The sequence below is a fragment of the Gymnogyps californianus genome, chromosome 5 (genome assembly GCF_018139145.2).
Source record: "Gymnogyps californianus isolate 813 chromosome 5, ASM1813914v2, whole genome shotgun sequence".
NCBI classification, from domain to species: Eukaryota; Metazoa; Chordata; class Aves; order Accipitriformes; family Cathartidae; genus Gymnogyps; species Gymnogyps californianus.
The window spans coordinates 4,928,558-4,953,545 of NC_059475.1; the positions used below are offsets into that span (position 1 = coordinate 4,928,558).

The 24,988-nt window shown below is 43.8% G+C and overlaps 1 protein-coding gene across 1 annotated transcript in view; it reads left to right on the plus strand.

The window, feature by feature from the left end:
* The first annotated feature begins 4,435 nt into the window (after positions 1-4,435).
* NELL1 (neural EGFL like 1) overlaps positions 4,436-24,988 on the plus strand; it is a 304,211-nt gene continuing 283,658 nt past the window's right edge. Inside the window, exons 1-2 of the mRNA XM_050897767.1 lie at positions 4,436-4,490; positions 8,917-9,045. Of these exons, the coding sequence (XP_050753724.1) occupies positions 4,442-4,490; positions 8,917-9,045 (178 nt within the window). The 5' untranslated portion in view covers positions 4,436-4,441. The remainder of the gene's footprint in view (positions 4,491-8,916; positions 9,046-24,988) is intronic.

A 24,988-nucleotide genomic window follows, 5' to 3' on the forward strand; every position in this document is an offset into this window, starting at 1 on the left:
CTCTAAATAAATGTCCAGTGTTTAAAACAGAAAAGATATCAATATTTTTCTGGTGAATGAAATGTTTCTTTTTCCACCACCTCCTTCCCCACCCAATACACACCACAAACATCATTCTTACTTAACACACAGCCTTAAGGTATCTGCAGAATTCATCCATTTGATTGTTAGAAACCTTGAGCAGCAACTGGAAACAGCCCTCTTGGGAAATGGCGATATTGCACAGCTGCAGAAACAAGTATCAATTAAATGGTTGGATTCTTAACTATTTGAGTGCTCTGTAGCTTGTGGAATAATTGATTGCTTACCGGAGGACCAACTGGATTTCCTTAAATCCTTTTTACCCTATCAATTCAATCATCCCAAAGGTTGTTGAACTGTTAAAAACGATAGAGGTTCATATCACCTGGAGATGCAAAAGAGAGATGTAAGGGAAGAGCAAGTGAAGAAGGAAAGTGTAAGGACACCATTCCTGGTGTTATTGTACCTTTTGTTTAAAGCTGAATTCCTGCCGTGTGGTGAGGGCAACGTGCCACAATACCGATGCGGTAAGCAGGTTCTTCCTTTCCCAGCAGCCTGCTATGGAAACGGTACTGATCCAGCCTGTTTTGCTGTTGGCAGACAAGAGCTTTTGACAAGCTTTCCCCGAATTCAGTAGCTGAAGTACGATGTCTGATCACAATGTGGCATCAAATGTGGTAACACAAGAGATACTAGCGTGGTGCCAAGAGTGTGACAGCAATTCCAGGCAAGGACCTCATCCTGAAGACAGCTTAACAGCTGTGTGGCAGGACTGTTTCAGCAGTTCTGGTAATCAGTTCCCCCCCCCAAAAGTACTTTGTTCTGTCTGTAACCTTGCATTTCTCCTTGAGATGTGTACGTGCAGATGAAGGAGATGGCAGGACCTAATAATGGAAGACTACAGTAATTCTTTGCACGTATAAGGCAGATTTTGTCTTGGAGAAGTCTGAAGTTACCAGCGAGCACCCTAAGCGTCCTGAGAGGCAGGTAAGTGTCATTAGTCCCCTTTTCAGGAGGAAAAACTGAGGCACGTGGAATTTGTCAAATCTCCAGAGTCAACCAATGTGAGTCAACGATACAACACATTGATTTTGGAGTAAGAGGCAGTCCTTTGCTGTCACCATTAGGCACTACTGCTTTAAATCTTTAAATTCATGGGAAGAGCTAAAAATCCATGTCCTTTTAACTTGGTTGTATGGATTCACTCAGGCCATGCTTTAAACCAATGTGTCTTACTTAAATGACTAGAAGATAGGCACATCTTCCATTGTAGTACAGAAGTAGACAAATTATTTCTCTTTGTAAGGCCTCATTCTGGTGCATTTGTAGGTTATATACGTAATTATAAACCTTAATGTGGATACTTTTGGCCTATTGGACTGATATAGTCCTTTACAACTATATATCAGTTGGTAGGACAGGTATGGCATACAGCATTCCCCCCCCTCCATTTACATCTACTCTTTTTCTTAGAATTTAGCTGTAAGTGCTGTTGTTAATTCTTGCCCTTTACTGGCTGCAAAGTAAACTTCGCCTGTATGGATTGCAAGTATCCCTTCGGAGCCAGGCTTTCCAGGGATGTGAGCCTTGGTTGTGAATCAAGGAGATTTTCTATCCCATGAGCTACGAGGTGGGTTTTTTTAGGTGGAAACACTTGTTTTCCAGCTTTTGCAGTTCAGCTGGCAACTGAGTCCACATATTCAGCTATGCCTAAAGTAATACTTAGCACTTTTAATTGCCTTTCATCCAAGGAATGCAAACAACCTTACAACTGCTCTGAGAGATACTAGGCCTAGTCAAAAATACTTCGTTAAACTACAAAATGCCACAAGCTTTGTGGCTGATAAGACTAACAGTTTAACACCACACGGTTAGCAACATCACAATAATTTAGGTCAAAACCAAGAAGCATTCCATGTCCAACCGAGAGCGCAAGAACAATCTTTCACAGGAATATTATCTGAGCTGAAATCCAGCTAGCTTGCCAGGATTAACGCTTCACTCTTGCAAAAGTGCCATCAGATTTTATTTTTTTTTTTTAATTGCTATGAATGTTCAGGAACACAGTTTTAATTCTTATCTGAATGTCATGCCTTTCAGCTATTTATACTTCCAACAAGATCATATCAGAATATCAGATTTTTTGGTGATAAAGGAAGATGATTTGTTGCCATTAGAGGAGGTGTAAGAATAGTGTTGGCTGGGAGAATGTGATTTTTTTTCTTTTTTTTTTTGTCCATCCATTTGTCCTATCCTTTTCCAATATGAACAGTTGAAAATGCTTGTAACATTACTAGTGCTCTCCCAATGTGTGAGCATTTGGATACTGAGCTGAACTATAGGAAGACCCACATCTGTGGGACCAGCTCTGTTCAGAGCGCTTCCTACCAAGTTGCTTGTGTTACTTTTTGCAAGTACCTGTGGGCTCTTTGGATGTTTCTGACCAACAGAAGAACAAGTCAGGAATGATTAGGGCATTCTTTATCCATGAGATTGTTCCAGATGTGTTTGAAGCTGTGCCTTAAAGCCGATAACTCAGCGCAGATTTTTGTATGTACCCACAGTAATTTTTTTAAATAGCATTTAATCCAGATTTAGGTTAAGCTAATAACAGGTCTGTTTAAGAATCTATCTATGACCAGTTTAAGTTGTATATCCACTAAAGACTCTGCACCAAGTGGAAAATGGAAAACTTGAGTTGAATTAGATTCAATTTTGTGTGTAGATAGACCCTGGTTTTACTACCAGATAAGCACACACATATCTAAGCTAACAGGAATTGGATGCATAGACCTATTTCACAGAAAGAAATCTCCTCTTAGATCAGAGAGTAAATGCTATGCAGAAAAATGATTTTATCAGGGTGGGATAGAAGGGTGTGTCTTCACCTGCTGATGTACCGTTGCCTCTTTTTCTTGTTGCTATGGCTATATATCTACGTATACACACATATACTTGTACACCATCTGTATACTTCTCCCCGTGCCCCATGGGTAAGAGCGGTGCTAATAACACGGCACCCTAAACAAAAGTAAGAAGATACAAAGTTATCTTTGAGTAAAAGCTCTTTTGATACACTGGAGATAAATTACTGAGATGCTTTTGGAATGACCGCCCCAGAGATTTCCTGGAGTGCATTGCATTACCTTGCTGGCAGCCAGGAACAGCTGTTCTCAGAGATCTTACTAATTAAGTAATTAGGCACTCAAGTTATACTCTTTGCTCTTGCTAACGTAAAGGTGTGCAAATGCAACTGCGCCCTGAGATGGGCCTGATTTTTTTTGGTGTCACCCTAACTTTATCCAAAGGTACAGCTTATTATTTTACATTTAAGATGGCTGGAATTTGCGTGGTGCAGAACCAAACCACAACGCGATGAGGGGAGGCAGCAGAGAGAAGGATCCTCCGGCTTTACAGCTGAAACGGCTTGATTTGAACGGTAGCAAAGCTAGATCAGCTGGAAATCTCATTTGGCTCCCGTTCAGTGGGATGGGAACTTGATCTGGGGCCTATCATCTCTACTTCAAATTTAACTCAGGTGTTCTATGAGGGAGAGTCATTGTGTATAATTGATGTGTGTGGTGGTCTGTTTCTTGCCAAGGATCGGGCCAAATTAAAGGCTGGAGGGAAGACATATTTGAAGACAGGTTTTTACAACAGCTATCAGAGCAGATTCTCAGATGACTCACAAGTATCTTTAAGTAGTTCGCCTCCCTTTTACACTTTAGAGGCAGGAAAGAGAGAGCAGTTAAGTGACTTGAGCAAGGACATGCAAGAAGCCCGAGGAACGGCACAGATTGCCGTATTACATCTCAGAACTTCTTTTTGTTTATTCATACCAGGCATAAATTATTACTAAGACTGAATAGTTAATAAGGGTTGATTCTTACTATTTTTATGCCGAGAGCGAGGAGGAGGAGGAGGCGGCGGGGAAAGCGCACGCCACCGACCCGCGCTCACGCAGCCGCCGGCAGGCTACGTGGCCGCACCGCGCACCCACCCGCGGCTGCGGGGCGGGCGGCGGGGACCCCTCGTCCGCGGGGAATTCATCTTTCGGGGGAGAAGGGCCGCGTCCGCTCCGCCAGCCTCCGCTCCCCGCGTGAACCGATTAGGGAGAGGGGGGCGGCCGGGGGGGGGGGGGCTCCCTGCTCCGCTCCGCTCCGTAGCGTGGCCGCGGCCGGGCGGCGGCGCTGGCGAGGCCCGGGGGGGGGGCCCCGCGCGTCACGGCGGGGGGCGGGCGGGGAGCCCCCGCTGCGGGGGCGTCGGGGCCGCGCCTGGGCAGCGGGCGGAGCCGCCGCCGCCGCCGCCGCCTGTCGGAGCCGCTCCGCGCGTCGGAGGCTGCGCTCGGCTCCGCTGGGCTCGGCGCGGCTCCGCAGCAGCTGCCGGGAGGGAGGCGGGCGCCGCCGCCCGCGCCGCGCCGATGGGTCTCCTCCTGCTCCTCTGGGCGTGTGCGGCCGCCGCCGGGGCAGGTGAGGGGCCAGGCCGGGGCTGCGGGGCCGGCGTCCGTCCCTTGTGCCTCCCCGGGGAGCGAGGGCCGGGGCCGCCGCCCGGCGTGCGCTGGCGGCGGGCGGAAACTTTGCGGGGCGCCGGGGGGCGGCGGCGGCGGGCTGTGCCCGCTGCGGGGACCGGGAGCGGTCCCGGCTCTGCCGGCTGCCGCCGCGGCGGGGCCGGGCGTCCCTCGCTGCGGCGGAGCGGGCGCGGGTCTCCGCGGGGCGCAGCCCGGCATGTCCCCAGCGGAGAGCCCCGGGGGGGGGGCGGCCGCTCCGCGGGTGCCGTGGGGTAGGCGAGGGAAAGTTTTCCGAAAGCGGCGTGCGCGCTGCGCCCCGCAGGGACGGGGAGCGGGCGGGGTGCGGGCGGAGCGGGCTGGCGGCGGCGGGGGTCCGGCCGGGCGGTGCGCGGCGCTGCCCGCGGTAGCGGGCTGGGGGACGCCGCGTTACAGCGGGAGGCGGGCGGCAAGCGCGTTATTCCTGCTGGTGCTGCGCCCGCTACTTATTTCTACGGCGTTGCGCGACCGAAGTACCGTTTCTTGTTCCTTGTGGAGGCTTTGTTCTCTTTCCCCTTGCCCCGGGTACCGCTCTTCCTCGGTTGGAGCTCACGAGGGGACCGTTTCTCGATGGTGCTTGTAGCTATTCTCAAGGAAATGACCCAGCACAATTATCAAAAGTGCAAAGGAATCCATGTTTTAAAATTATAATTATTCTTATGGTAATTATTCTCTCATCAAAGTCGACAGATCTTGAGAGGTGCGACATAAAAATAGTTGGGAGAAAGTATCGCCTGTCCCTTTTGTAGCGGTGTTACCACCAGTAGTGTACACAGGCGTTTGAAATGGTCGGTAGGACCCGAAACTCCGCTACTTGGAATTGCGAAGCCAGTCGCAAAGTTCTTTGTGTGCAACAATTGCTGCTGAAGCTGTGAGAGGAAAGAGCAAAATGTTTCTCCTAGAGCCTACTCTTTACCGTTTGAATGATTGCGCGTGGGTGCGTGGAAATGACTTGGTTGTGTTGCGTGTGCTTTTACTTAAAGTTTTTCCATCCCCAACTAGCACGTTACACATGTCGAGGAAATTATAAATGCGCTGCGTATGTTGCATGGCTGCACATTAGCTAGATGGAGCGTGGCATGATTGCTGGTGCTTGGGTGTAGGTGATAAAAGCGCAAGCAGAGAATACAAGCTGTCGGAGCTGTAAGGCAGAATTAATTTCTTTTAGGGATTTCCTAGTGACATCACTCATAATTATATGGCTTAATCCTCTAATCTACTGTTGTGCCTTCGGTTCACATTGGGCCAAATGCACCAAGTCCTGAGATGGTTTCTACTCCCGCTCACCTGATTGAATCATTTGGAGTTTTGCTTGTGTAAGCCACTGATTTAAGAGGAATGGCCCAATTACTTTAAATAGGAATTGAAAGCAGTATCAGTCAGGATCGGGCCCAAGCTTTGCACAGTTCTCCAGTGAGAGCAGATGCGTTGATGGTTAATTTTTACTTCAGAAAGAAACGGTATTTCCAGCTTCTTGTTCCACTGAAGAGAGGCAGCATAAAATACTAGATGCAAGTGTAGTTGATATGCCTGTGGTATCTTTGTGACAGACTGTGGGAGACCACAGGGGAAAAGGAGACTTGGTTATCATACTGAAGCTGCTGATTTGTTGTTTATTAATTATTAACTAGGCTTTTGCGTGCCTGCTGCAATTTGAAGAGCCAGCACAGGAAAATGACTAGGTATTTAAAGCAGTGTAGGCTCCTGCTAAATAGTTGCTGTGACATTAGAAATAGTCTCTGTTTTTGAAAGCGTTTTAAAAGCTGGAAGGGGGCACACTGAAGTTGTCACACAAGATCCTTCACTGGCATAAATCGAAGCCTGTGGAGCTACAGTGATCTATGCTTGTTGAGCCTTGGGTATTCAGGCTGGAATAAACAGCTTTAATAGAGCAGTGGAGCTACTGTGATTTATGGGAGTGCCTGTATTTGCTAGATGTGGTTTCTGTCCTCACCCTGTTGATGTCTGTGGCAGAGCTTTCGCTGACTTTAATGGGGTCAAGATTGTCTTACGGGACATAGTTTGTCGTTTCTGTTGAGCAAGTTTTAGTCCCTACTCGACCTCCTGTCATATTAGTGGGTTTTTGCTGATCTGAATAGATCTAACCCCTTTCAAATGAGGAACAGCATACTCTGTTCCTGGCAGGGACAGCAGACACTATCTTTCCTGATAGGTAAGTTCACACAATTTACAGTGTGCTGCTTTTCTTCTGAATGAAAACCTTAGAAGAAGTAATAAGTCCTTCTGTTTTTCTTCTAAAACAGTCTTTGCTTTTATGTTGTTTTTTTGCCCAGAAAGGCTGGTACCTGTATTTATATATGTGTTTGTGTCTAGAGTTTGTAGGTTGCAGCCCTTGCACTGGAAGAGTTGCTGTAGGTTGGGAATCAGTAAGTCAATAAATTCTCTCCTGTTGATCAGAGGCAGGTACACTAAAGGAAAGCAGTTGCTGGCAAATGTTGGCTATAGCAGGATGGGTATGTTTCTTCAGCAGCAAGTTGACTGTGTGCGCGTGGTTTGGGACCAGAAGAGCTGGTTGGCTCTGTTTTTGATGCCGGTGTTTCTTCCGGAAGGTGAAGGTGTTCTTGGTTCGTCAGCGTGCACAGTGTCAGTTGTGGTGGTTCAGTGCCTGAGCATCTAGCGATGGTGAAGTCAAAGATAGTACTAAAAGCCTGACGATGTTGCTGATTATCTGGGAAGTTTTTATCTTTGGAGAAGTTTATCTGGGTTCGTATTCTCTAATTTTCTACAAAAAGGTATTTATCCCCATGTCCTTATGAAAATGCTGCGTATATACTCACTTGGATATGTCAGCACTCTCGGAGCTTCGGTTCTGCCAGATGCCTCTAGATCTTAATTTTTCTTGTAGAGTAAGGTTGCTAGAGACCTCCTAAAGCTGTCTTTTCAATGTTTTTTACTACTCTGCCCCTTGTGCAGTTGAATCCTCTGCATTAGTACAAGACGTTATTTGAACAAGTTTTAATCCTTGAGTAGAGGAAAGGAGAAAGTGCTGTGGTACAGATGATTTATGAGTACAATACGTAACTTCTTGTTCGTTCTGTACACCTCAGTAATTTCTTAGAGCCTTTCAAAGAATCAAACTAGAATATTTGCTGCTTATCTGATCCAGAAGCACAGTCCTGGAATAACAAATGAATCAATTTAGACCTGAACGTGAAGTCCACTCAGTGGAAATCAATCTGGATGTGCTTTACAGGTAACGTCCTTGCTCCACGGAAGTCGGTGGGACTTTTACCATTGACTTCAGCTCTGTCAGGATTTCAGTCTTGGAGCCTGTTCCCGTTACTGATGAAGTTAGTGAAGAATTTCATTAGGAAAGCGCTTGGATCCCACAGGAGATATTTGACCTATGTCTCAGGCACAGATCTCATGCCACACTTATTGCTATGTTGAGAGAGACACGGTGGTCAGGCTGGCCTCTTCCCGTCCCTAGAAAAAGGAGGTATGTTTAATGAACTTGGTGTGCCGTAACCATCAAGTTGCCCTGAACTCTTGAACATAGCAACTTCAAACTGCTTGTTGAGTGTGTGTCTTTTCTGTCAATCCAATCAGATCCCTACTCGTTCAAGGAGAGCCTAGTCTTTTCCTGGGCATAAGCCATTTCTAAATTTTAGGTTTAGATTTGTGCTTCTCCAGTAGGTGCTCCTGCAGACCAGAAGGTGCTACTGCTGATTTAGGTGAATGAATGACTGTTTGTAGGTAGGCTTTGGCATACTTCACAGGCACCGGCTATGCTGAAATATGGAAGCACACTTCTGAAGCAATATCAAACAGTTTTGTGAGTCACCCAGGGCTCTTGGAGTACAGGACGGCGTCCTTTGCCCTGCTACCATATCTCCTCCAGGGTCATTTTGTCCAGTTGCAAAAATAGATTACGTTTAGCCTATGAGCTGTAGGGCCTGATCTGGTAGTTGCAGCTAGGTATGAAATGTGAGAGGAATTTTCAGTCCTCAAGTCTCCCTGGAAATAGTGTGGCCAAAAGATGAACGCTGGAGATCTCTTTCATCTTTTTGCATAGATGGTTATGCTTTTATTTATTTATTACTCTTTAGCCTTATGAAGATACTGGATTAATGTATCAGTTCTAGAATGTTTTAACTTGTGTGTAGTAAAATCTGTGGAAAGGAAATAGTTTAATTGAAAGAATTGGAAAAGAATAGCTTCTCTTTCCTGCAGCAGAGTTACTGTCTTATAAATAATTACTGTATACAGTGTGTATGTGTGTGAGTGTGAAGGTACTAGAAATGTCTGCACTAGATATTCTTCTCCATTCTTTTCATTACCTGATTTGAAATAAAAACTGATCTAACTCTCTCTCTTTCTGCCTCCAACAGCTGTAGGATTTGGAATGGATCCTGACTTACAAATTGATATCATCACAGAACTGGATCTTGTGAATACAACCCTTGGGGTAACACAAGTGTCAGGACTACACAATGCCAGCAAAGCATTTTTATTCCAAGGTAGGACAAACATCCTCAATTCCCTTATCTCAATTCTGTCTGCATGGGCTTGTAAGAGCTTTGATGCCTAACTGATTCCCTGTAATGGTGGTCTTACTTAACTGTTGGTTTCCTTTATCTTTACTTTTTGGAAATAGTCCTTGTTACTTTCCTGAAATACATATGGCATTTTTTTTTTTTAGTGTGCTGTCAGTAGTTGAGGTTAGAGATCTTTAGGGAAGTATTTTTGGGTAGGTTTTCAACACTCTCCAATATTTATTTCTAACTAAATATGTCAAAGCAGTTCCAAGGCATGGACTTGGTTGTATTCTTGTGTACTTGCTCTCTGTGATTGTACGCATGCAGAGACACACGCAGCTGAAGCTATGTAACTATGAGAAAGCATTTAATGTGTTGACACTGATTCGTAACATGTAGCAAGTCTCTCATGAACTTTGTGGAAACTGTTAAAGTGAGATAATTGAACAGTATTGCATTTAACTGTCCAAGCTGAGTACTAGGTACAGAATAAGGCACTTTGAATTGTGATTTTTTTCATGCAATATTCTAAGCTAATGCTTTTGAAGTGTTTTAAAACGGTGGGGGGTTTTTTGTATTTTTAGTGAGTGAAATTCTGGATTAATTAACAAGTTTTACCATGGATTTAAGTAAGGTCCAGATTAAGAGACAACGTCCCATGGGGTGGAAGCAGTGAGTTGCTACAATATGCTTATTAGGCGAGAAAGACATTTATATCAGTTGAGATTAACATGCACATTAAAGCACAGTTGGGAACATTTTTATTATGGAGACTTCCTATGTTTGTTTTTTCTTTACTGTGCTTTAATCTGTGTTGGAGTGTGCATGTTAGTGTCTCACTTTTTGATATCTGTCCTCTGTAGCTGTTTTTAGAGGCAAATGATTATGATCCCATTTAGCTTTAGTTCTGGATCTGCAATGCTAACTGACTTTATTGTAAGTAATAAAAGAAGCAGGTCTATAATCTTAGTTCAGTCTTTACCTGGCCAAGGCCAGTTTAGCAGCCAGAGCAGAGAGACTTCTGGAGACCTTCTCAGAATTTGTTAGTCGTACTTCCAATCTTTTATGATACAATGGCTAGCATAATTTTCACTGATTCCCAGGTTAATGTCTGCAAGAAGAGCATTAATTTATTCATTTAAAGTTATCAATTGTTTTTCTTCCAATACCCTGACTGCAGGTTTGTGTATTATGGACAAACAATATTAAAGTACAGTTGTTCCTCTAAGGAGTGTGATGGCCTAACTGACTGTGGTGGGTTGACCCTGGCTGGATGCCAGGTGCCCACCAAAGCCGCTCTATCGCTCCCCCTCCTCAACTGGACAGGGGAGAGAAAATAAAACGAAAGGCTCGTGGGTCGAGATAAGGACAGGGAGAGCACTCACCAAGTACCGTCACGGGCAAAACAGACTCGACTTGGGGAAAAATTAATTTATTACTAGTCAAATCAGAGCAGGATAATGAGAAATAAAACCAAATCTTAAAACAGCTTCCCCCCACCCCTCCCTTCTTCCTGGGCTTAACTTTACTCCTGATTTTCTCTACCTCCTCCCCTCTCCGAGCGGCGCAGGGGGATGGGGAATGGGGGTTTCGGTCAGTTCACCACACGTTATTTCTGCTGCTCCTTCCTCCTCAGGGGGAGGACTCCTCACACTCTTCCCCTGCTCCAGCGTGGGGTCCCTCGACAGTCCTCCATGAACTTCTCCAACATGAGTCCTTCCCACAGGCTGCAGTTCTTCACGAACTGCTCCAGCGTGGGTCCTTTCCACGGGGTGCAGTCCTTCAGGAACAGACTGCTCCAGCGTGGGTCCCTTATGGGGGTCACAAGCCCTGCCAGCAAACCTGCTCCAGCCTGGGCTCCTCTCTCCACGGGTCCACAGGTCCTGCCAGGAGCCTGCTCCAGCGCGGGTTTCCCACGGGGTCACAGCCTCCTTTGGGCATCCCCCTGCTCTGGCGTGGGGTCCTCCACGGGCTGCAGGTGGAGATCTGCTCCCCGTGGACCTCCATGGGCTGCAGGGGGACAGCCTGCCTCACCAGGGTCTTCCCCATGGGCTGCAGGGGAATCTCTGCTGGGGCGCCTGGAGCACCTCCTCCCCCTCCTTCTTCACTGACCTTGGTGTCTGCAGAGCTGCTTCTCTCACATCTTCTCACTCCGCTCTCTCTGGCTGCAACTGCTACTCCCCTGTAACTTTTTTTCCTTTTCTTAAATCTGTTATCCCAGAGGTGTTACCGCTGTTGCTGATGGGCTCGGCCTTGGCCAGCGGCGGGTCCGTCTTGGAACCCGCTGGCATTAACTTTATTGGACATAGGGGAAGCTTCTAGCAGCTTCTCACAGAAGCCACCCCTGTAGCCCCCCCGCTACCAAAACCTTGCCACGCAAACCCAATACACTGACTTAAAATATTTCAGTATTTCCAATTGCTGTTCCATGCAGCTAATAGAACCACACTGACGAACTGTCATGGTGAGTTTTCACAGACTGGTGGTCAGAGCTGCAGGGAGGAAGACTGAGATGTGTTTTTCAGGACACCAACTGAAACCCTTGATACTGAAAGTAGCTTTGAAAGGCTAGCGGTGAAGATGTTATGGATATTCAGTTCTTTTTGCCTTGGAGGACCCCACCTGTAGTTTAAAAACTTAGAGAAGACTAGTGTAAAAAAGGTAGAGCTTGTAAAATTCACGAGCAGACAAATTGGAAGATAGATGTTCATGGGAAGCAATGAACAAAAATTCACTGTATGAAGTGAATAAACAATTCAAAGTCTGTAGTTAGGTAAATAAAGCTTTTTTTAACTCCCACAACAGAAATTCTTTTTGCTGATGCACACAGGAATAGCCTTGTGCTTGGATATCGCCTTCAGTATAAAACTTCTTGGAAGATGGCTCGGGAAAATTATTCTTTTCAGTTAAGCTCATCAGCCCTTGGGCTGGGAGAAGACTGAAGACCTTTGGTCTATTACTTGATCCTGAGAGAGGTCTGCGAGGGGTCTTTTGCTGTTGCTGTCAGACGGGATGGAAGTCCGAGGCTGCCCCGTTGGCTGCTTCTCTTCTTGTTCGTATCTGTTATTTGTTAAATGTCAGCAGTATGTCGGCAGCTGTATGAATTCCCTTTTACTAACAGAGGTGGCTTACTTTACAACTACAGTTTGGCTGTGTGCCAGGTCCTTTGGCTGGAACCAGGAGATACTTAATTTCGATTTTTATCTTGCCATACAGTAAAACATATAGAACTCAGGGCAATGTATGGGCAACTGCTATGTCTAAGTTAGAAGTAATGCTTTTTCCCACAGAGATTCACAAAAAAACCCATCCAACATGACACTCCCAGAGGAAAGAAAAGACTGGAACTTAGTGCTTAGTTTCAAAATTACTGTATTGTCTTGGACCAGCTATTTCAGTCTCCAAGGTGTGGTCCTTTCAGCAAAGCTTTGCTGTGATTAGCTCTTACCGTATGTGAGTAGTTAATGTATGCTGTGCCTCGCTGTGTCATGCTGCTCCAGTGTTGCCTTTGGGCTCTGGGCAGGGGAGGACCTGCTTCACCTGGCAGGCTGAATGCTGAGCATGGAGCCGCATAGAAGACCTCTTCACTCATAGGCTTTCACCGCTGAGGATTTCCTAGTTTAGGGAGTGAGAAGAGTTTGCGATGTCGTGGTTTAACCCCAGCCAGCAGCTAAGCACCTCGCAGCCGCTCCCTCACTCCCACCTGCCCCGCTCCCAGTGGGATGGGGAGGAGAATCGGGAAAGAAGGTAAAATGCGTGGGTTGAGATAAGAAGGGCTTAATAACTGAAGTAAACCATAATAATAACAATAATAATAATGAAATATAATAATAATAGTTGTAATGAAAAGGAATATAACAAAAAAAAGAAGAGGGGGAAAAAAAAGGGAAAAAAACCCAAAACAGTGATGCACAATGCAATTGCTCACCACCCGCTGACCGATGCCCCAGCAGCGATCTGCCCCTACCAGCCAACTCCCCCCCCATTCATATACTGGGCATGACGTTCCATGGTATGGAATACCCCTTTGGCTAGTTCGGGTCAGCTGCCCCGGCTCTGCTCCCTCCCAGCTTCTTGCACACCTGCTTGCTGGTAGAGCATGGGAAACTGAAAAGTCCTTGGCTTAAGATAAGCGCTACTTAGCAACAACTAAAACATCAGCGTGTTGTCAACATCACTCTCACACTAAATCCAAAACCCAGCGCTGTACCAGCCACTAAGAAGAGAATTAACTCTATCCCAGCCGAAACCAGGACATGCGAGTATGTTCTTTGGCATGCGGTTTTCACAGGGACAGTTTTGCCTGCTGCCTTTGGCAGTGTCCTTACAGCAATGTAGCAGGGCTCTGAGCTTACACAAAGGTTCCCTGTGGATCATTTTCTGTCTTGTAAGATGTATTTCCTAAAATGGCTTTACTAGAGCTGTTCAAACTGAGAGTGTTCCTTTGTGCGTCCCTGGAAGGCTACATCTTTGAGGTAGAGAAATGGTAATTTTTTCCTCAACCCAGACAGTTACGTGTACAGCTATAGCGAAAATATGGATTGTTCTCCGAAGGAAGATTCTTTTTCTGTGAATTAAACTCTTTGAAGTGAAAAGCTTTATAAGTTTTGGGCATTGTTTCAGTTGCATTTAGAGGCAAAAAGAAGAAGTGAAGAAGGGGGTCAATGGGAAGACATGCACAGAAGAAAGAGAAACTATTATTTTTAGTTAGATTTTTGATCAGTGATGTTAGCTCTCTTACGGTAAGTGACACACTGTTTGTTACAAAGTTTCTGGGGAGTGATATCGTGATTTGATTTATCCTAGAGAAAATGTAGAAGGACTCTTTTCCCTGGAGAGTTAGCGATTTCAGTCCAAGACAACCTCAGTGAAGCCAGTGGAGTATTCTGATTTTATAATAATATTGGTAGTAACAGCTGAAACTCAAATTTCCGTGTGAAGCAGCTTTATAGGCAAAGAAACAAATTCAGCTCCATTGCAAATTGTGTGACAGCATGATAGAACCAAAGTGGCATTTGAGAGATATGGGTTGCCTTTGGGCAAGCAAATCTGTTCCTAATTCAGAAAAGTATAGAAACCTATAATTAAGTGTCGTCATCTGAGTGGTCCTGTTGGGCATGGACTTTGATTATTAGAGTATTTCAGCTGGATTTTTGATTGATCAGTTCCGTTATTTGTGTGTTTCGGTTCCATTCTCTGTGAAATGGGGATGAGGGAATCCAAAAAGCAGTGTAAGTGCTGACAGTGCGATTTAGATGAAATGTAGATATATAACTTGTAATTGCAATTCTGCAAACAGTCTGGCTCTTAAGATCCCTAACATTATGGTTATCTTTTTATTTACTTATTTATACAAACAAGAGTGGGGAGAAAAGCCTTTGTGTCCAGATGGGTTGTTCTAGCACGAAGGGACAAAGGAGGGCGAGTGGAAATTCCTGACTAGAGTGGTCTTGGGGAACGAGGCACCCAAGATCCTGGTGTCTGACCCCACGTCTCCTCACCTCCAACCGGGAGTCCAAAGAATCCAAGGAAAGAGTTCTGGGAGTGGGTGGGAAATCTGCCTCAAAGAAAAGTATTGAAAATATTAATCGTCCACCTAATGCATTACAATAACATCTTACAAACATTGAGTGAAAGACATCTGTAAATAGTATCTTACAAACATGACAAAATGATACGGAAATTCCTAGAACAGGATTACGGTATAAATTTTAGTATATTAAGAAACACTGAGCCATGGCTCACTTAGTGGGGCTCAGTCCTGTTCTATGTTTCTGATAGCAGGGAAGCAGGGCTTGTTTCGACCCTGTAGGTGGAAACCTTGGCAGGATCTTGAGTTCAGCGGCAGAGAAGGGCTCTCATTATAAATAAAGCAAGAGGAGGTGCGAAACTGGTCATCCTGTTTCTGGGTAGACTGAGCCCAATTTTTAGCGCTAGTAGGAGGGGTAAAATTTAATTTTGGAGTTCAGGGCATCAGTCCCTCTTTACATGAGATAATGCAATGAGAGTCATTGCTTTCTGTGTGATCTCTCTTGGTGTGTTTATAGCAAATATTAAGTATAAGCAGTATCATTTTTATAGAGCAGAAATCTTATAGTAGCAGAAAAATTAGGAAGGCACAACATGGGTGGCTCGAAATCTTTGTGCTGCCTTCAGCTGTCGTAAAAGAGAGTGGCTCTAGTTCCTTTTCCAGTCTGGCTTAGGTGCCCCTCACATTTAGATTGGCAAAATGGGTTGGCCGATGCGGGTAACGTTCATATCGGTTGCCACACAAACAAGTTCTATGGACTTGCGTGACGTAGTGGTCACGAGTACCATCAGAGACCATGAGGAACTGGTGGAAGTGGGATTAAACTTGAAAGGACTGGAGTCTGTTAACTCGGAGTTAGTTGGTTTAGAATGGGGTCTATTATTCAATGAATTTCTAATAAACTGATTTTTTATTTTCTGTCCTATGTCATCTAGGGTGGAGTTAACCTGCTTCACGACGGTTTAGGGCGAGAGCCGGACCCCTAGGGCGATTAGTGGAAGGGTATTTGAACATGAAAGATAGTATGTAGGGACGACAAGGGGCTCGGAATCATGACGTGTCATCTATCCTGCTAAAGGACATAAATCACTGGTCTTGACATAGATGGATGGGCCACCTTTACTTAACCCAGAAAAGAAACATGTATATTTTATATATGTTTGATAAAAATGCCCGGCGGTATCTGAATATCCCGTCTTGCTGGGATGCTGGGAGGTTTTGGGGCAGCAGTGGTGCAGAGCCTCTGGGCACACCTCCCCGGGCTGCCGGCGTCCCGCTCCTCCACGTGCTTGGGCACGTTCGGCAAAGCGGACGATGACCCTTGTGCTGTTGGAAAGGAAAGGAACATTTTTTTTTTTTTATTATTTTTTTTTTTTACCAGGTATTGCCCACCACCTGCCTGAGCTTGCGGCCGAGTGCCTGTGTAGCCACTCACTGCTTCCCTCCAGCCGGCTGAGTTTTTTGCCATTTTAAAATACGCTTTCCCTGAAGTGCCACCAGCCAGGACGAGGGGCTGGGCTGGGCTCTGCCGTGAGGTGGGGCGGTTGGAACCGGCTGGAACTGGCCATGTCTGGCACGGGGCAGCCCCCGCCTCTCCTCACAGAAGCGCCCTGCACCTTGCCACGCGGTACAGGTATATCTTCACGGAAACTCTGCAAGCTCCTTGAACTTGTGAACTTTTTTTTTTTTTTTTTTTTAAAAAGAGAAGAGTGAGGTTTTTTCCCCGTTACGTGCCCTGTCGTGCAGCTCTGTGCCGGTTTCCACAGGGGTGGGGTGAATTTGGGGTTCTACCCTGTGTTGCCTGTGGGGCACCTGTCCTGGGTTCCTGGGACCTCAGGAGGAAAAGGCAGCTGTCGTAAAATTAAAAACCTTTGTACATGTAAGCAAAAATAGTATCTACATTTGAGCTGTGGGTCAGCATCTCGCCTCGATCATGTGGTAACATTTCAGGTGTTGCTGCTTCCTCGGTGCTAAATTTTGACTGTTTCCCTTCTCTTTCTGCTGAGATCTCTCTTCTGAGATCCTCCTCTCACCGAGGGACCGCACAATTGACAGTTTACTCAAAGCTGATCGCTTTCAGGGCTCACTGGCTCTGAAGGCAGCGATGGGCACCTCTGCCTGCCCGTGGTGGTGGCTCATGACCTGTGGCTGCGTGGAGATGGTGGGGACCAGGCCAGCATGTGTCTTCCCCCACAACGGAGGTTTGTGGGGCGGTGAGAAGTAGGGCCCATCTCATCCTTCAGGAGAGCGGGATCCTCGCCTGCCCTCCGCACTTGTCCCTTGGGATGTCCCCTTGCTTTTACGAGCTCCAGCCTGGCCCTTAGGAGCTGTGGCAGCTGCCTGCCGTCCTAGAGAGTTGCCGGAGAGTTCCCTCAGTGCTTTCAGCCCTTTGTCAAAGCTGCTCTCTAAAGCACTGCTAAAATAAGAGTTAAAATAAGATACCAACAGCTGGGCTGGCTGCACCCAAGAGGATGGAGGAAAGTGTGACTTCTCTGGCAGGAATGGTTTCTGGGCTTGTATCCATCAGCAGGACAGAGAGCAAGGTCTTGATCTCTTTTTGGGATCTCGAATGCTTCTCCCGCTTTCCCCCCTTCTGTCCCAGACCTCTGTGGAAGCTGGAAAGGAGAAAGAAATAAAGCTGGAAATTTAGGGGCAGGGACTGGGTATATAAAGTGACAATAATATAGTTGGGATGAACGGGCTCCCCTGAGAGCCAGGGAGTGATACAGGCTGGTGCTGAGCAGTGGGTGGTGAGCAGCAGTCAGATGAGATTAACTGTGACAGGCAGGGCAAGGAAATTGGGCCTCAGATGGGGAGGTGGAGGGGAGAGAAGAGAAACAGCTGTGATGAGGAGCTGGAGGCCAAGAAGGGAGCGGGTGATGGCCGGACAGAGAAGCTGCGATGAGGGCGATACAAGGACTCTGACTTGAGGGGGAGGGAGTGAGGTGCAGGGATGAAGAGCATGGTAAGAGGAGCCATGGACAGCAGTTGGGAGAAGCAACCTGGAGAGGGGGGCAAGGGGCTAGGGCCTGGATGGGAAACTCGAGGACTGCAGGCTTAGACTAGGTGGGTAGGACTGGGTAAAGATTTGCTCACGGTAGAGGCAGCATTAGGGTGGCATAATAGGGAAAAGCATTGAAAGTTCAGATTTGGTAGTGCCGTAAAGTGTCTGTGATGTGTGCTAATTTTTAACAAATGTTTTTGGAGAATACAACTTAGATAATGTGGTTTTTTTATTAGTGATTTAGAACCTTAATTTTGCTGTGCTTCGGTTGTTCACCTGTAAAGTTGAGGTACTAATGCCCTTTCCTGTAACAACAGTGATGTGAAAAGAATTCATTAATATTTGTAGAGGTTTCAGATACTGTGCTGGAATAATTAACTTGGTCATGGTCTGTTCTGTCTTCAGAGAAGGATTTGGATACGGTAGATTTACTGGTCAAGGTGAGCCTTGAACAATAAAAATAAAGCAAAACTTCAGATCCTTATTTGTTAAATAAATATTTTTTGCTGCTCTTTACTTTGTGCACTGACTGAGACAAGGGCCCTCTGGAAAGCTGGTGTGTGATCCTGTAATTAAGAACAGTGTTGCAATGCGCATCCCAGAAGGGTTTAGCAAGGTTTGCCTGTGAGACTTTAACCTTAACATCTGTCTAACTTCTCATTTATGTATTTTTTTTTAATATAGCTGATGTTTTAATGTGTTTTGTATACACAATGTAATTTTTTTTTTTTGACAATGAAATCATTACGCTAAGTGGTTTTATTCCTTTGCAAAACTGACCATTTTCAGAACAGAGAAATGACCTGGAGTTGGAATGCAGTGAGCTAGGAGGGGATGGGTGAGATGAATCATCTTCAATGGAGGAAATTAAAGATCACTTGGGACATAATTATTGAACAATGCTTTGAGGCTTTGACGATACATAAACTACTGTTAACTTTGTCAGTTCCCAGAAGTAGTTTTTACAATACTTGTATATACCTATCCAGTGTTGGCTGTTTCCACTCTTGTTTGATGTTTGAATTATGTTAGAACCCTGTATAGGAGTAAAATTTATCCAGCATATTGATATGAAGGTATAACTTGTGAATCCTCACAGAGTTTCTAGTTCCATATCCTCTTGTTTCAAACACCCCTACCCCCCCCCCAAGTAAGTGTAGACTAAAATAGAAACCTAGTCACATTAAACGACAGTGACCAATTTCTACTCCCCCCCCCCGCCATCCTGAATGTTGTCACGCTGCCTTCTGTTACTTGACATTTTTTGGGTTTCCTATCATGTCTGTAATGATTAGGAAAGAATTCTGAGCACACATTGCCTCTGTCCTTGGCAGTTATTTTTGCTTTCGTGGGAGACAATAATTGTGCTACTTGTCTATCTTCATTGCTGTGGATGTAAGTACAGAGGGGAAGTGGGATAAGCACTTCAGTATTTCTGTAGTGTGCGAAAAGCCTCAAATGCTTCTGGCAACCTGTTGACAAAGTCCTGTAATGAAGATAAGCAGAAAGGAAACAAAAGGTCTCTGCTCTTCAGTGGGCAGAGAGGGGGATGCAGAAATTAGTTTCTGATGCTGCTAATAAGTGTTGCATGCTTCCACACCGTGTGAGCATCTAGGTCCTTGCAATGAAAGTAAATCAATTTAGATAAAAGTAAGAATAACAGTTTGAGTTTCTTTTATCTTCATCAGAACAGAAATACAATAAAAATTGTCTTTTTCCTGCAAAGGATTTTGACAAACTGATACTCTTAAGTCATATCATACTGCACGTAATCAGGTTTTATTAACTACTTGATTAGTAAGCGAGTATTAAACTGGAGTAAGAATATTGTTCTATAACATCTTGTCAAACAGGCCTGTGTGCTAGTCAGAGCCCTGGGAAGTTGAGGTGAAGCAGAGCTGGTACCTGAGTTGTGCTGCCTCGAGGCGAGTCCCTGCACAGCTCTGAGTATCCCTGGGCGGAGAATCCTGCCCAAGTTCAGGGCAAGTCTGTGCACCTGATGCTGCAGGTCCAGGTCCCTGGACAGATGCTGGGGTAAAAGAGAGCAGACTCAGAGCATTACTTGGCACTGCTGACTTAAAACTGCTTGAAATGCAGAGGGAGGGAAAAGCAATGCTGAAGAATCGGGTTCTCACTGTAGACAATGAAACAAAGTGGCCCATTATGGTTGATTTTGACCCCAAGAGGGATCTCTTGATTTTTAAAACAATTTTAGTAGAAATGTGTTAATATCCATTTGATAAGAATATTTACACTTGTCCTACTTGATTAAATTACTTCTAAACAGAGCTACATCTGTTGCCTAAAAGGAAGCGGTGTTATTTGAAATTACTATCACATGAATTTAAACACATACAATGAATTTTTTTTTTTTTTTAAGATTTTGTACCTTTAAAAAGTACACAAAGGCAGATATAATCAGACCTAATGCAAGAGCCAGGCATGGACCATTTCCTGTGGTGAAAAACCCTGCTGTCTTGAACTACCTATCATGAATAAAAATTAGATGCTACTTGAGGCCTCAACCTACTTCTTCTATGCCAAATTCTAGATTAGTCTTGCCACCTGCAGTGTGGGTGTATAAATGACATGAGGGGGACATTTTTTTTCTCTTATTTTTCATTTTTTCCACATAAATGGTGTGAAGTAATCATGTCATACTGTGCTGGTTTATGGCATTATATCATGTGATTGCCTTGCCTTTTGTGGCCTATTCAATGATACAAAATGCAGAACATTAGATTTTTAAATTTTTTTTTTTAAGAGAACGGACAAAAAATTGTTTTTGGCACCTGATGACCACTAAACCATTAATCTAAATCCTTAGTTATGTAGGTTGCATACCTACTAAAAGAGCAAAGTTGGTTCTGTGTTTCTGACAACAGGGATCTGTGAATCACTATTTTGGAGCAATAAATACTGTAGCTGAGTACTGATGTTTTGGCTTCCTAAAAATCTCTCATTACAGTCTTTGTCCCCCATCCTCCCTCCTTGTGTGATAACTTTTCTTACATAGTTATAGCTGAGTTTCCCATTGGTCCTCTGTGCTATAAATAGGAAAAAATAGTATAGGATCATTGCAGCTGCACAGATTATTTTACTGAGTCTGTCCTCCCCTTGCATGTACGGGTGACTCCTCCCTCTGAAGCTGTGAGTTTTCCATTTGGCATCAGTGGGAACAGACACCTCCTACAGCGGACAAGTTTGTGTTGTAAAGCTTAGTTCTGTGTCGTGTCCTCCCTTCTTTATTCTTTTTCTTTTTTTTCCTTTTCATTTTTTTTATCTTTCGTAAACTGGAAGGTAGCAAAGGTTCTCTGAGAGCGCAACACATATAAAACTGGATCTTGGAGGTTAAATACTCCTTGCTTCTATGATGAAAGACTATCTACAGATGGCATTCAGACCTGCCTCTGCTTCTCTCTCTCCACTTTGGCTCATTGTGCATAACAATGTTGAAATTTTAAAGCCTGTTCTTGGGGACTGGGGAAAATAACAAAGCCAAGATGTGTGGGAGGAGAATGGGGCTTGTGTGTGTGTGTGTGTGTGATGATTTTTCTTGGTCTGTGGAGGTCTCTGTGGATGTTCATCACGCTGTTTGGAAAATGAAGCAGCACAGCCTTAAAACATGATATTTGTAGAATAATTTGGTAAATGCCGGTCATTTGGAAACCTCATGTACTGCACTTTACCTCAAGTCTTCCTTTTAAGGGAATCGACTGACAAGTTCTGGTAGGAGGACTCTGTGAAGTATTAGTTACAGTAATCTTATTAGGGAAATGGTGGAAGTTGTTTGGGTTTACTTCATTGTAATTACTTACGAAGCCAGAACAAAATTAAGTTTCTTTTTTATAATAGTATTGCCCACACATTTAAAAGTCATAGTCCTCTGTGTTAGCCTTTTGTTCTCTGATACTGGCAGTGCTTTTAATGTTTTTTGATGTCTTGCGAGCACCAGCTTTCAGATGGGATATTCTGCCTTTCTAGCTTTATGCCATCCTAATTGTTTCAAAATGTAGTCATTAAAAAAAAAGTAAACATTATTGCTGGTGTTATTGCTAACGGCAAGAAATGCAAAAAAGGGGGACACGTGTAGCAGTTCTATTTAAATAAAAGCTTATTTTCAGAAACAAAGGCTTATGGAGCAAAAGGGAGCTCTTAGTATCCCAAGCACGTTTGGTGTTACGGATGAACCCACAGCAATGGATGCTATCAAAGTTGTCATATTTTATTCATGAGTTGTGGTATGCTTGGGTGAAATAAGAAAAGCAATGCTCCAAATCATAATTATGGTGTAAAAAGATAAAATAGTTATTATTGTGACATTTTTTGAAAATTCTTAAATCTCTCAAATAATTCACATAAAACTTGCGGAGAATGACTAAGTATGTTAGCTGTATTTATGATTCTTTGTTGGGGGGGTGTGGAACACTTCACAAATAGAATTTATACATATTTTGGGAGAATATATAAACGTGTGCTTATGTGTGTTCCAAGAAACAAAGACAACTAGAATATTGAATATAAACGTAAAGAGGATGACAGCAGAAATTATACTTCAGTAGAGAAGGGCTTTGACAAATGTATTATGCCTCATGCTATTATCATGCAGTTAATAAATAAAACAGACACCCAGGATTTAATTTGCTTTAGCAATAACATGGAAGTGATTTTTCTGAGGGAAAGAAAACAGAAGGAAGAATTAATTCATGAAACACATTTGTTTACTGCTTGTACAAATCGTATAGAGAGAATAAAGAAAAACCATAAGATTTTAGTAATAAATGAGCTAAATGCTTTAAAAGTAATTAAAAAACTATTTGGAGTGTCAAGTCATTGGGAGTTTTTGAACCAAGAGAGCACTTCAGCATATGCTTACTTTGAACTTTATGGATAATTTCATTCCCTTTAGTTGGATTATTCACGTGATAAAAGGCTTTACTGGACTGGAAGTTAAAACCTTTGTGTAGGTGTAGCCAGGTCTGTTAGCTGCCATAAGTAGCATTAGGCATTGTAATCTCTCTCTGCAAGTGAAGAGACTGAGTCAGAGGTTTCTGTTTTGCTGAAACTTCCCTGTTAATGAACTATTTAAAACTAGTATTTTGATTTACACGTTTAAGAATGCAGGTTTTCACCAGGGAGGCAAATTCTGATTTCTGTGTGGCCTCGCTGAAGTTAGACAGGGATTTTCAACAGAGTCAAAATAATTTAGGCATTCAAGCTTCTCTCCTGCTTCAGTGGGATCTGGTACTTGAAATTTCTTTGAAAATCCAGGTTATGGGTTACTTGTTGACTATATCTATCATATTCATGTTAAACTTAGGAATCCTAAAGCACTTCAGAAGTACTTGATATTACTATTTATTTTTAATACTGTTGCCAAAAGTATAAGCAGCATTTATTATTAGCTGTAAGAAGGAAGAGTGCTAAATGAGAAATCAGAATTTTTACATACTGCTTAAAAATACAAATGGATCAATCTCTCTGCGTGCTCTATTTGAAAAGCTTAAATTTTGTTTCTAGATTACAAACACACTAAGGGTTATAGCGGGAGGAAATAAGTCCAAGCTACAATTAGTAGTTATTTGCAAAACTTGGCTTCTATATCTGATTTTTGGTTCTAGATGCTCCTCACCTTCTGGTACCATCTTAAATTTCTTTTAAACAAATGCGGCTCAAGAACATGTTTTGTCAAGTTCAGTATATGTTATCATTTTTTAAAAGTAATTTCTAATTTTTTGGGTCTGTAACTTTGAGCATACCTGAAAATATTTTGTAGAAGGAGGAAAGAAGGAGCAAAAATTGCTTAGCTTGCTTTTGCATGAAACCAGGAGAGAAACAGTTTTTTTGGGTGGCTCATTATTTTCTGTGACATTAGCAGTTAATATACTCTTAAAAATAGATCCCTGAAGCGGACAGTACTCCCGCAAAATGGACAGCATATCAGTAAAGATTCTTAGCAATTACTGCTTTTTCCCAACGTTGCATACATCGCCACTGGCTCTGTTCAAACATGACAGTGTTGCTAGTGTAGTCTGTGCTCTTTCTGTTAAAATGTTGTTATTGTTTTCCAAATTTGCAAATGGCAATCTTTAACTTTATAGTGACAGTGATGTGATACCTTATCTAATATAGATAAAGAGTGGAAAAGATGTTATAATCAGTGACTCCTGAACTAATTAACTAACAAACCATGTAATTTGATTAACGCACATGATTTCAGAGTAGATTACGTGCTTTTAGTGGTAGTGTAACTTCTGGAGCGTTTCTACCATTTGCATTAAGCATTTAATTTAAGGGATCAACAATTTGTAAATAGTCTTGATTTCAGCATGAGTCCCTTGAGGATACAACAGAGCCTACATGAGAAGGAGGGCCTGAGCTCAGTAGCTGCTTAAAATATTTGAGACAAGTTAAAGTGGCTGCCGTGAGTAACAGGTGATATGCAGGTTCAGCAAGGCGATCACCATTGTTCTCAGCAAGAAGCTTGTTGCAAAGCCATTTGGCTTACTCCAGTTTTCTGATTTTGCTCCGTAATGACCAAATGGTTTGAAGAGAGCGTCAGTCGCTGCACTATGCGTTTGCCCAGGCCTGCCGCTCATCCTTCTGCTGAGGGAGAGATGACTCCAGCGCTTTCCTTGGTCATTCTGTCCATTTGGCTGGAAAAGACAAGGAAGGGCTCTGGAGATATGAAACCCATTGGCAGCGAAAGAGGGGCAGTTTCTCAATGTAGGCTTTGCTACAGCTTTCTGCCGCTGTGCTTTCTCTGTCACCTAGGGCATCTTTTGTTGCCTGGAGCTTGAGAAGCGTAGGTGGCCACCTTCTTTCTTGGCACGTATTCGTTTCCAAGTCTTGTGCAATATCTGCTGCTCTGTTTGTTCCACAGTACTCCATTTCCATGGTTCAGTTTGAAATGCTGATAAAGCAAACAAAAGACTTAGACTCTCTGACAACTACTTAATTAACATGAGTGTGGTCATTCTAGCTAGTGCTCAAGTCGGGCCAGTTTTCAAGAAGTGAAGGGTCCGACATTAAGCCACTAAATCAACTAAATTATTGGTTGGGGAGAAACTGTGATTTGATAAGTAGTCTGTTTGATTTCTTTAGGGACTCAAAATTCTGCTGTCCCTGGTATCTGGAGTTTTAGGATTGGGTTTGCAATAGCTTCCTGAAAGGAATGAAATATATATATATATATATATAATTTTAAATGCTAGATTAATTTTGTTAGGAGAGACCTAGTTGTAAACTAGTTTACAAACATGTATATCAAAATGACAGCAATATATGAACACTTATTGCGAGGGTAGTTTTGCATCATGCAGGAGGAATGTTTACATTGAATTACACTATTTTTCCACCTTCTCTAGCAGAACTGCTTTTGCTGTATAGTC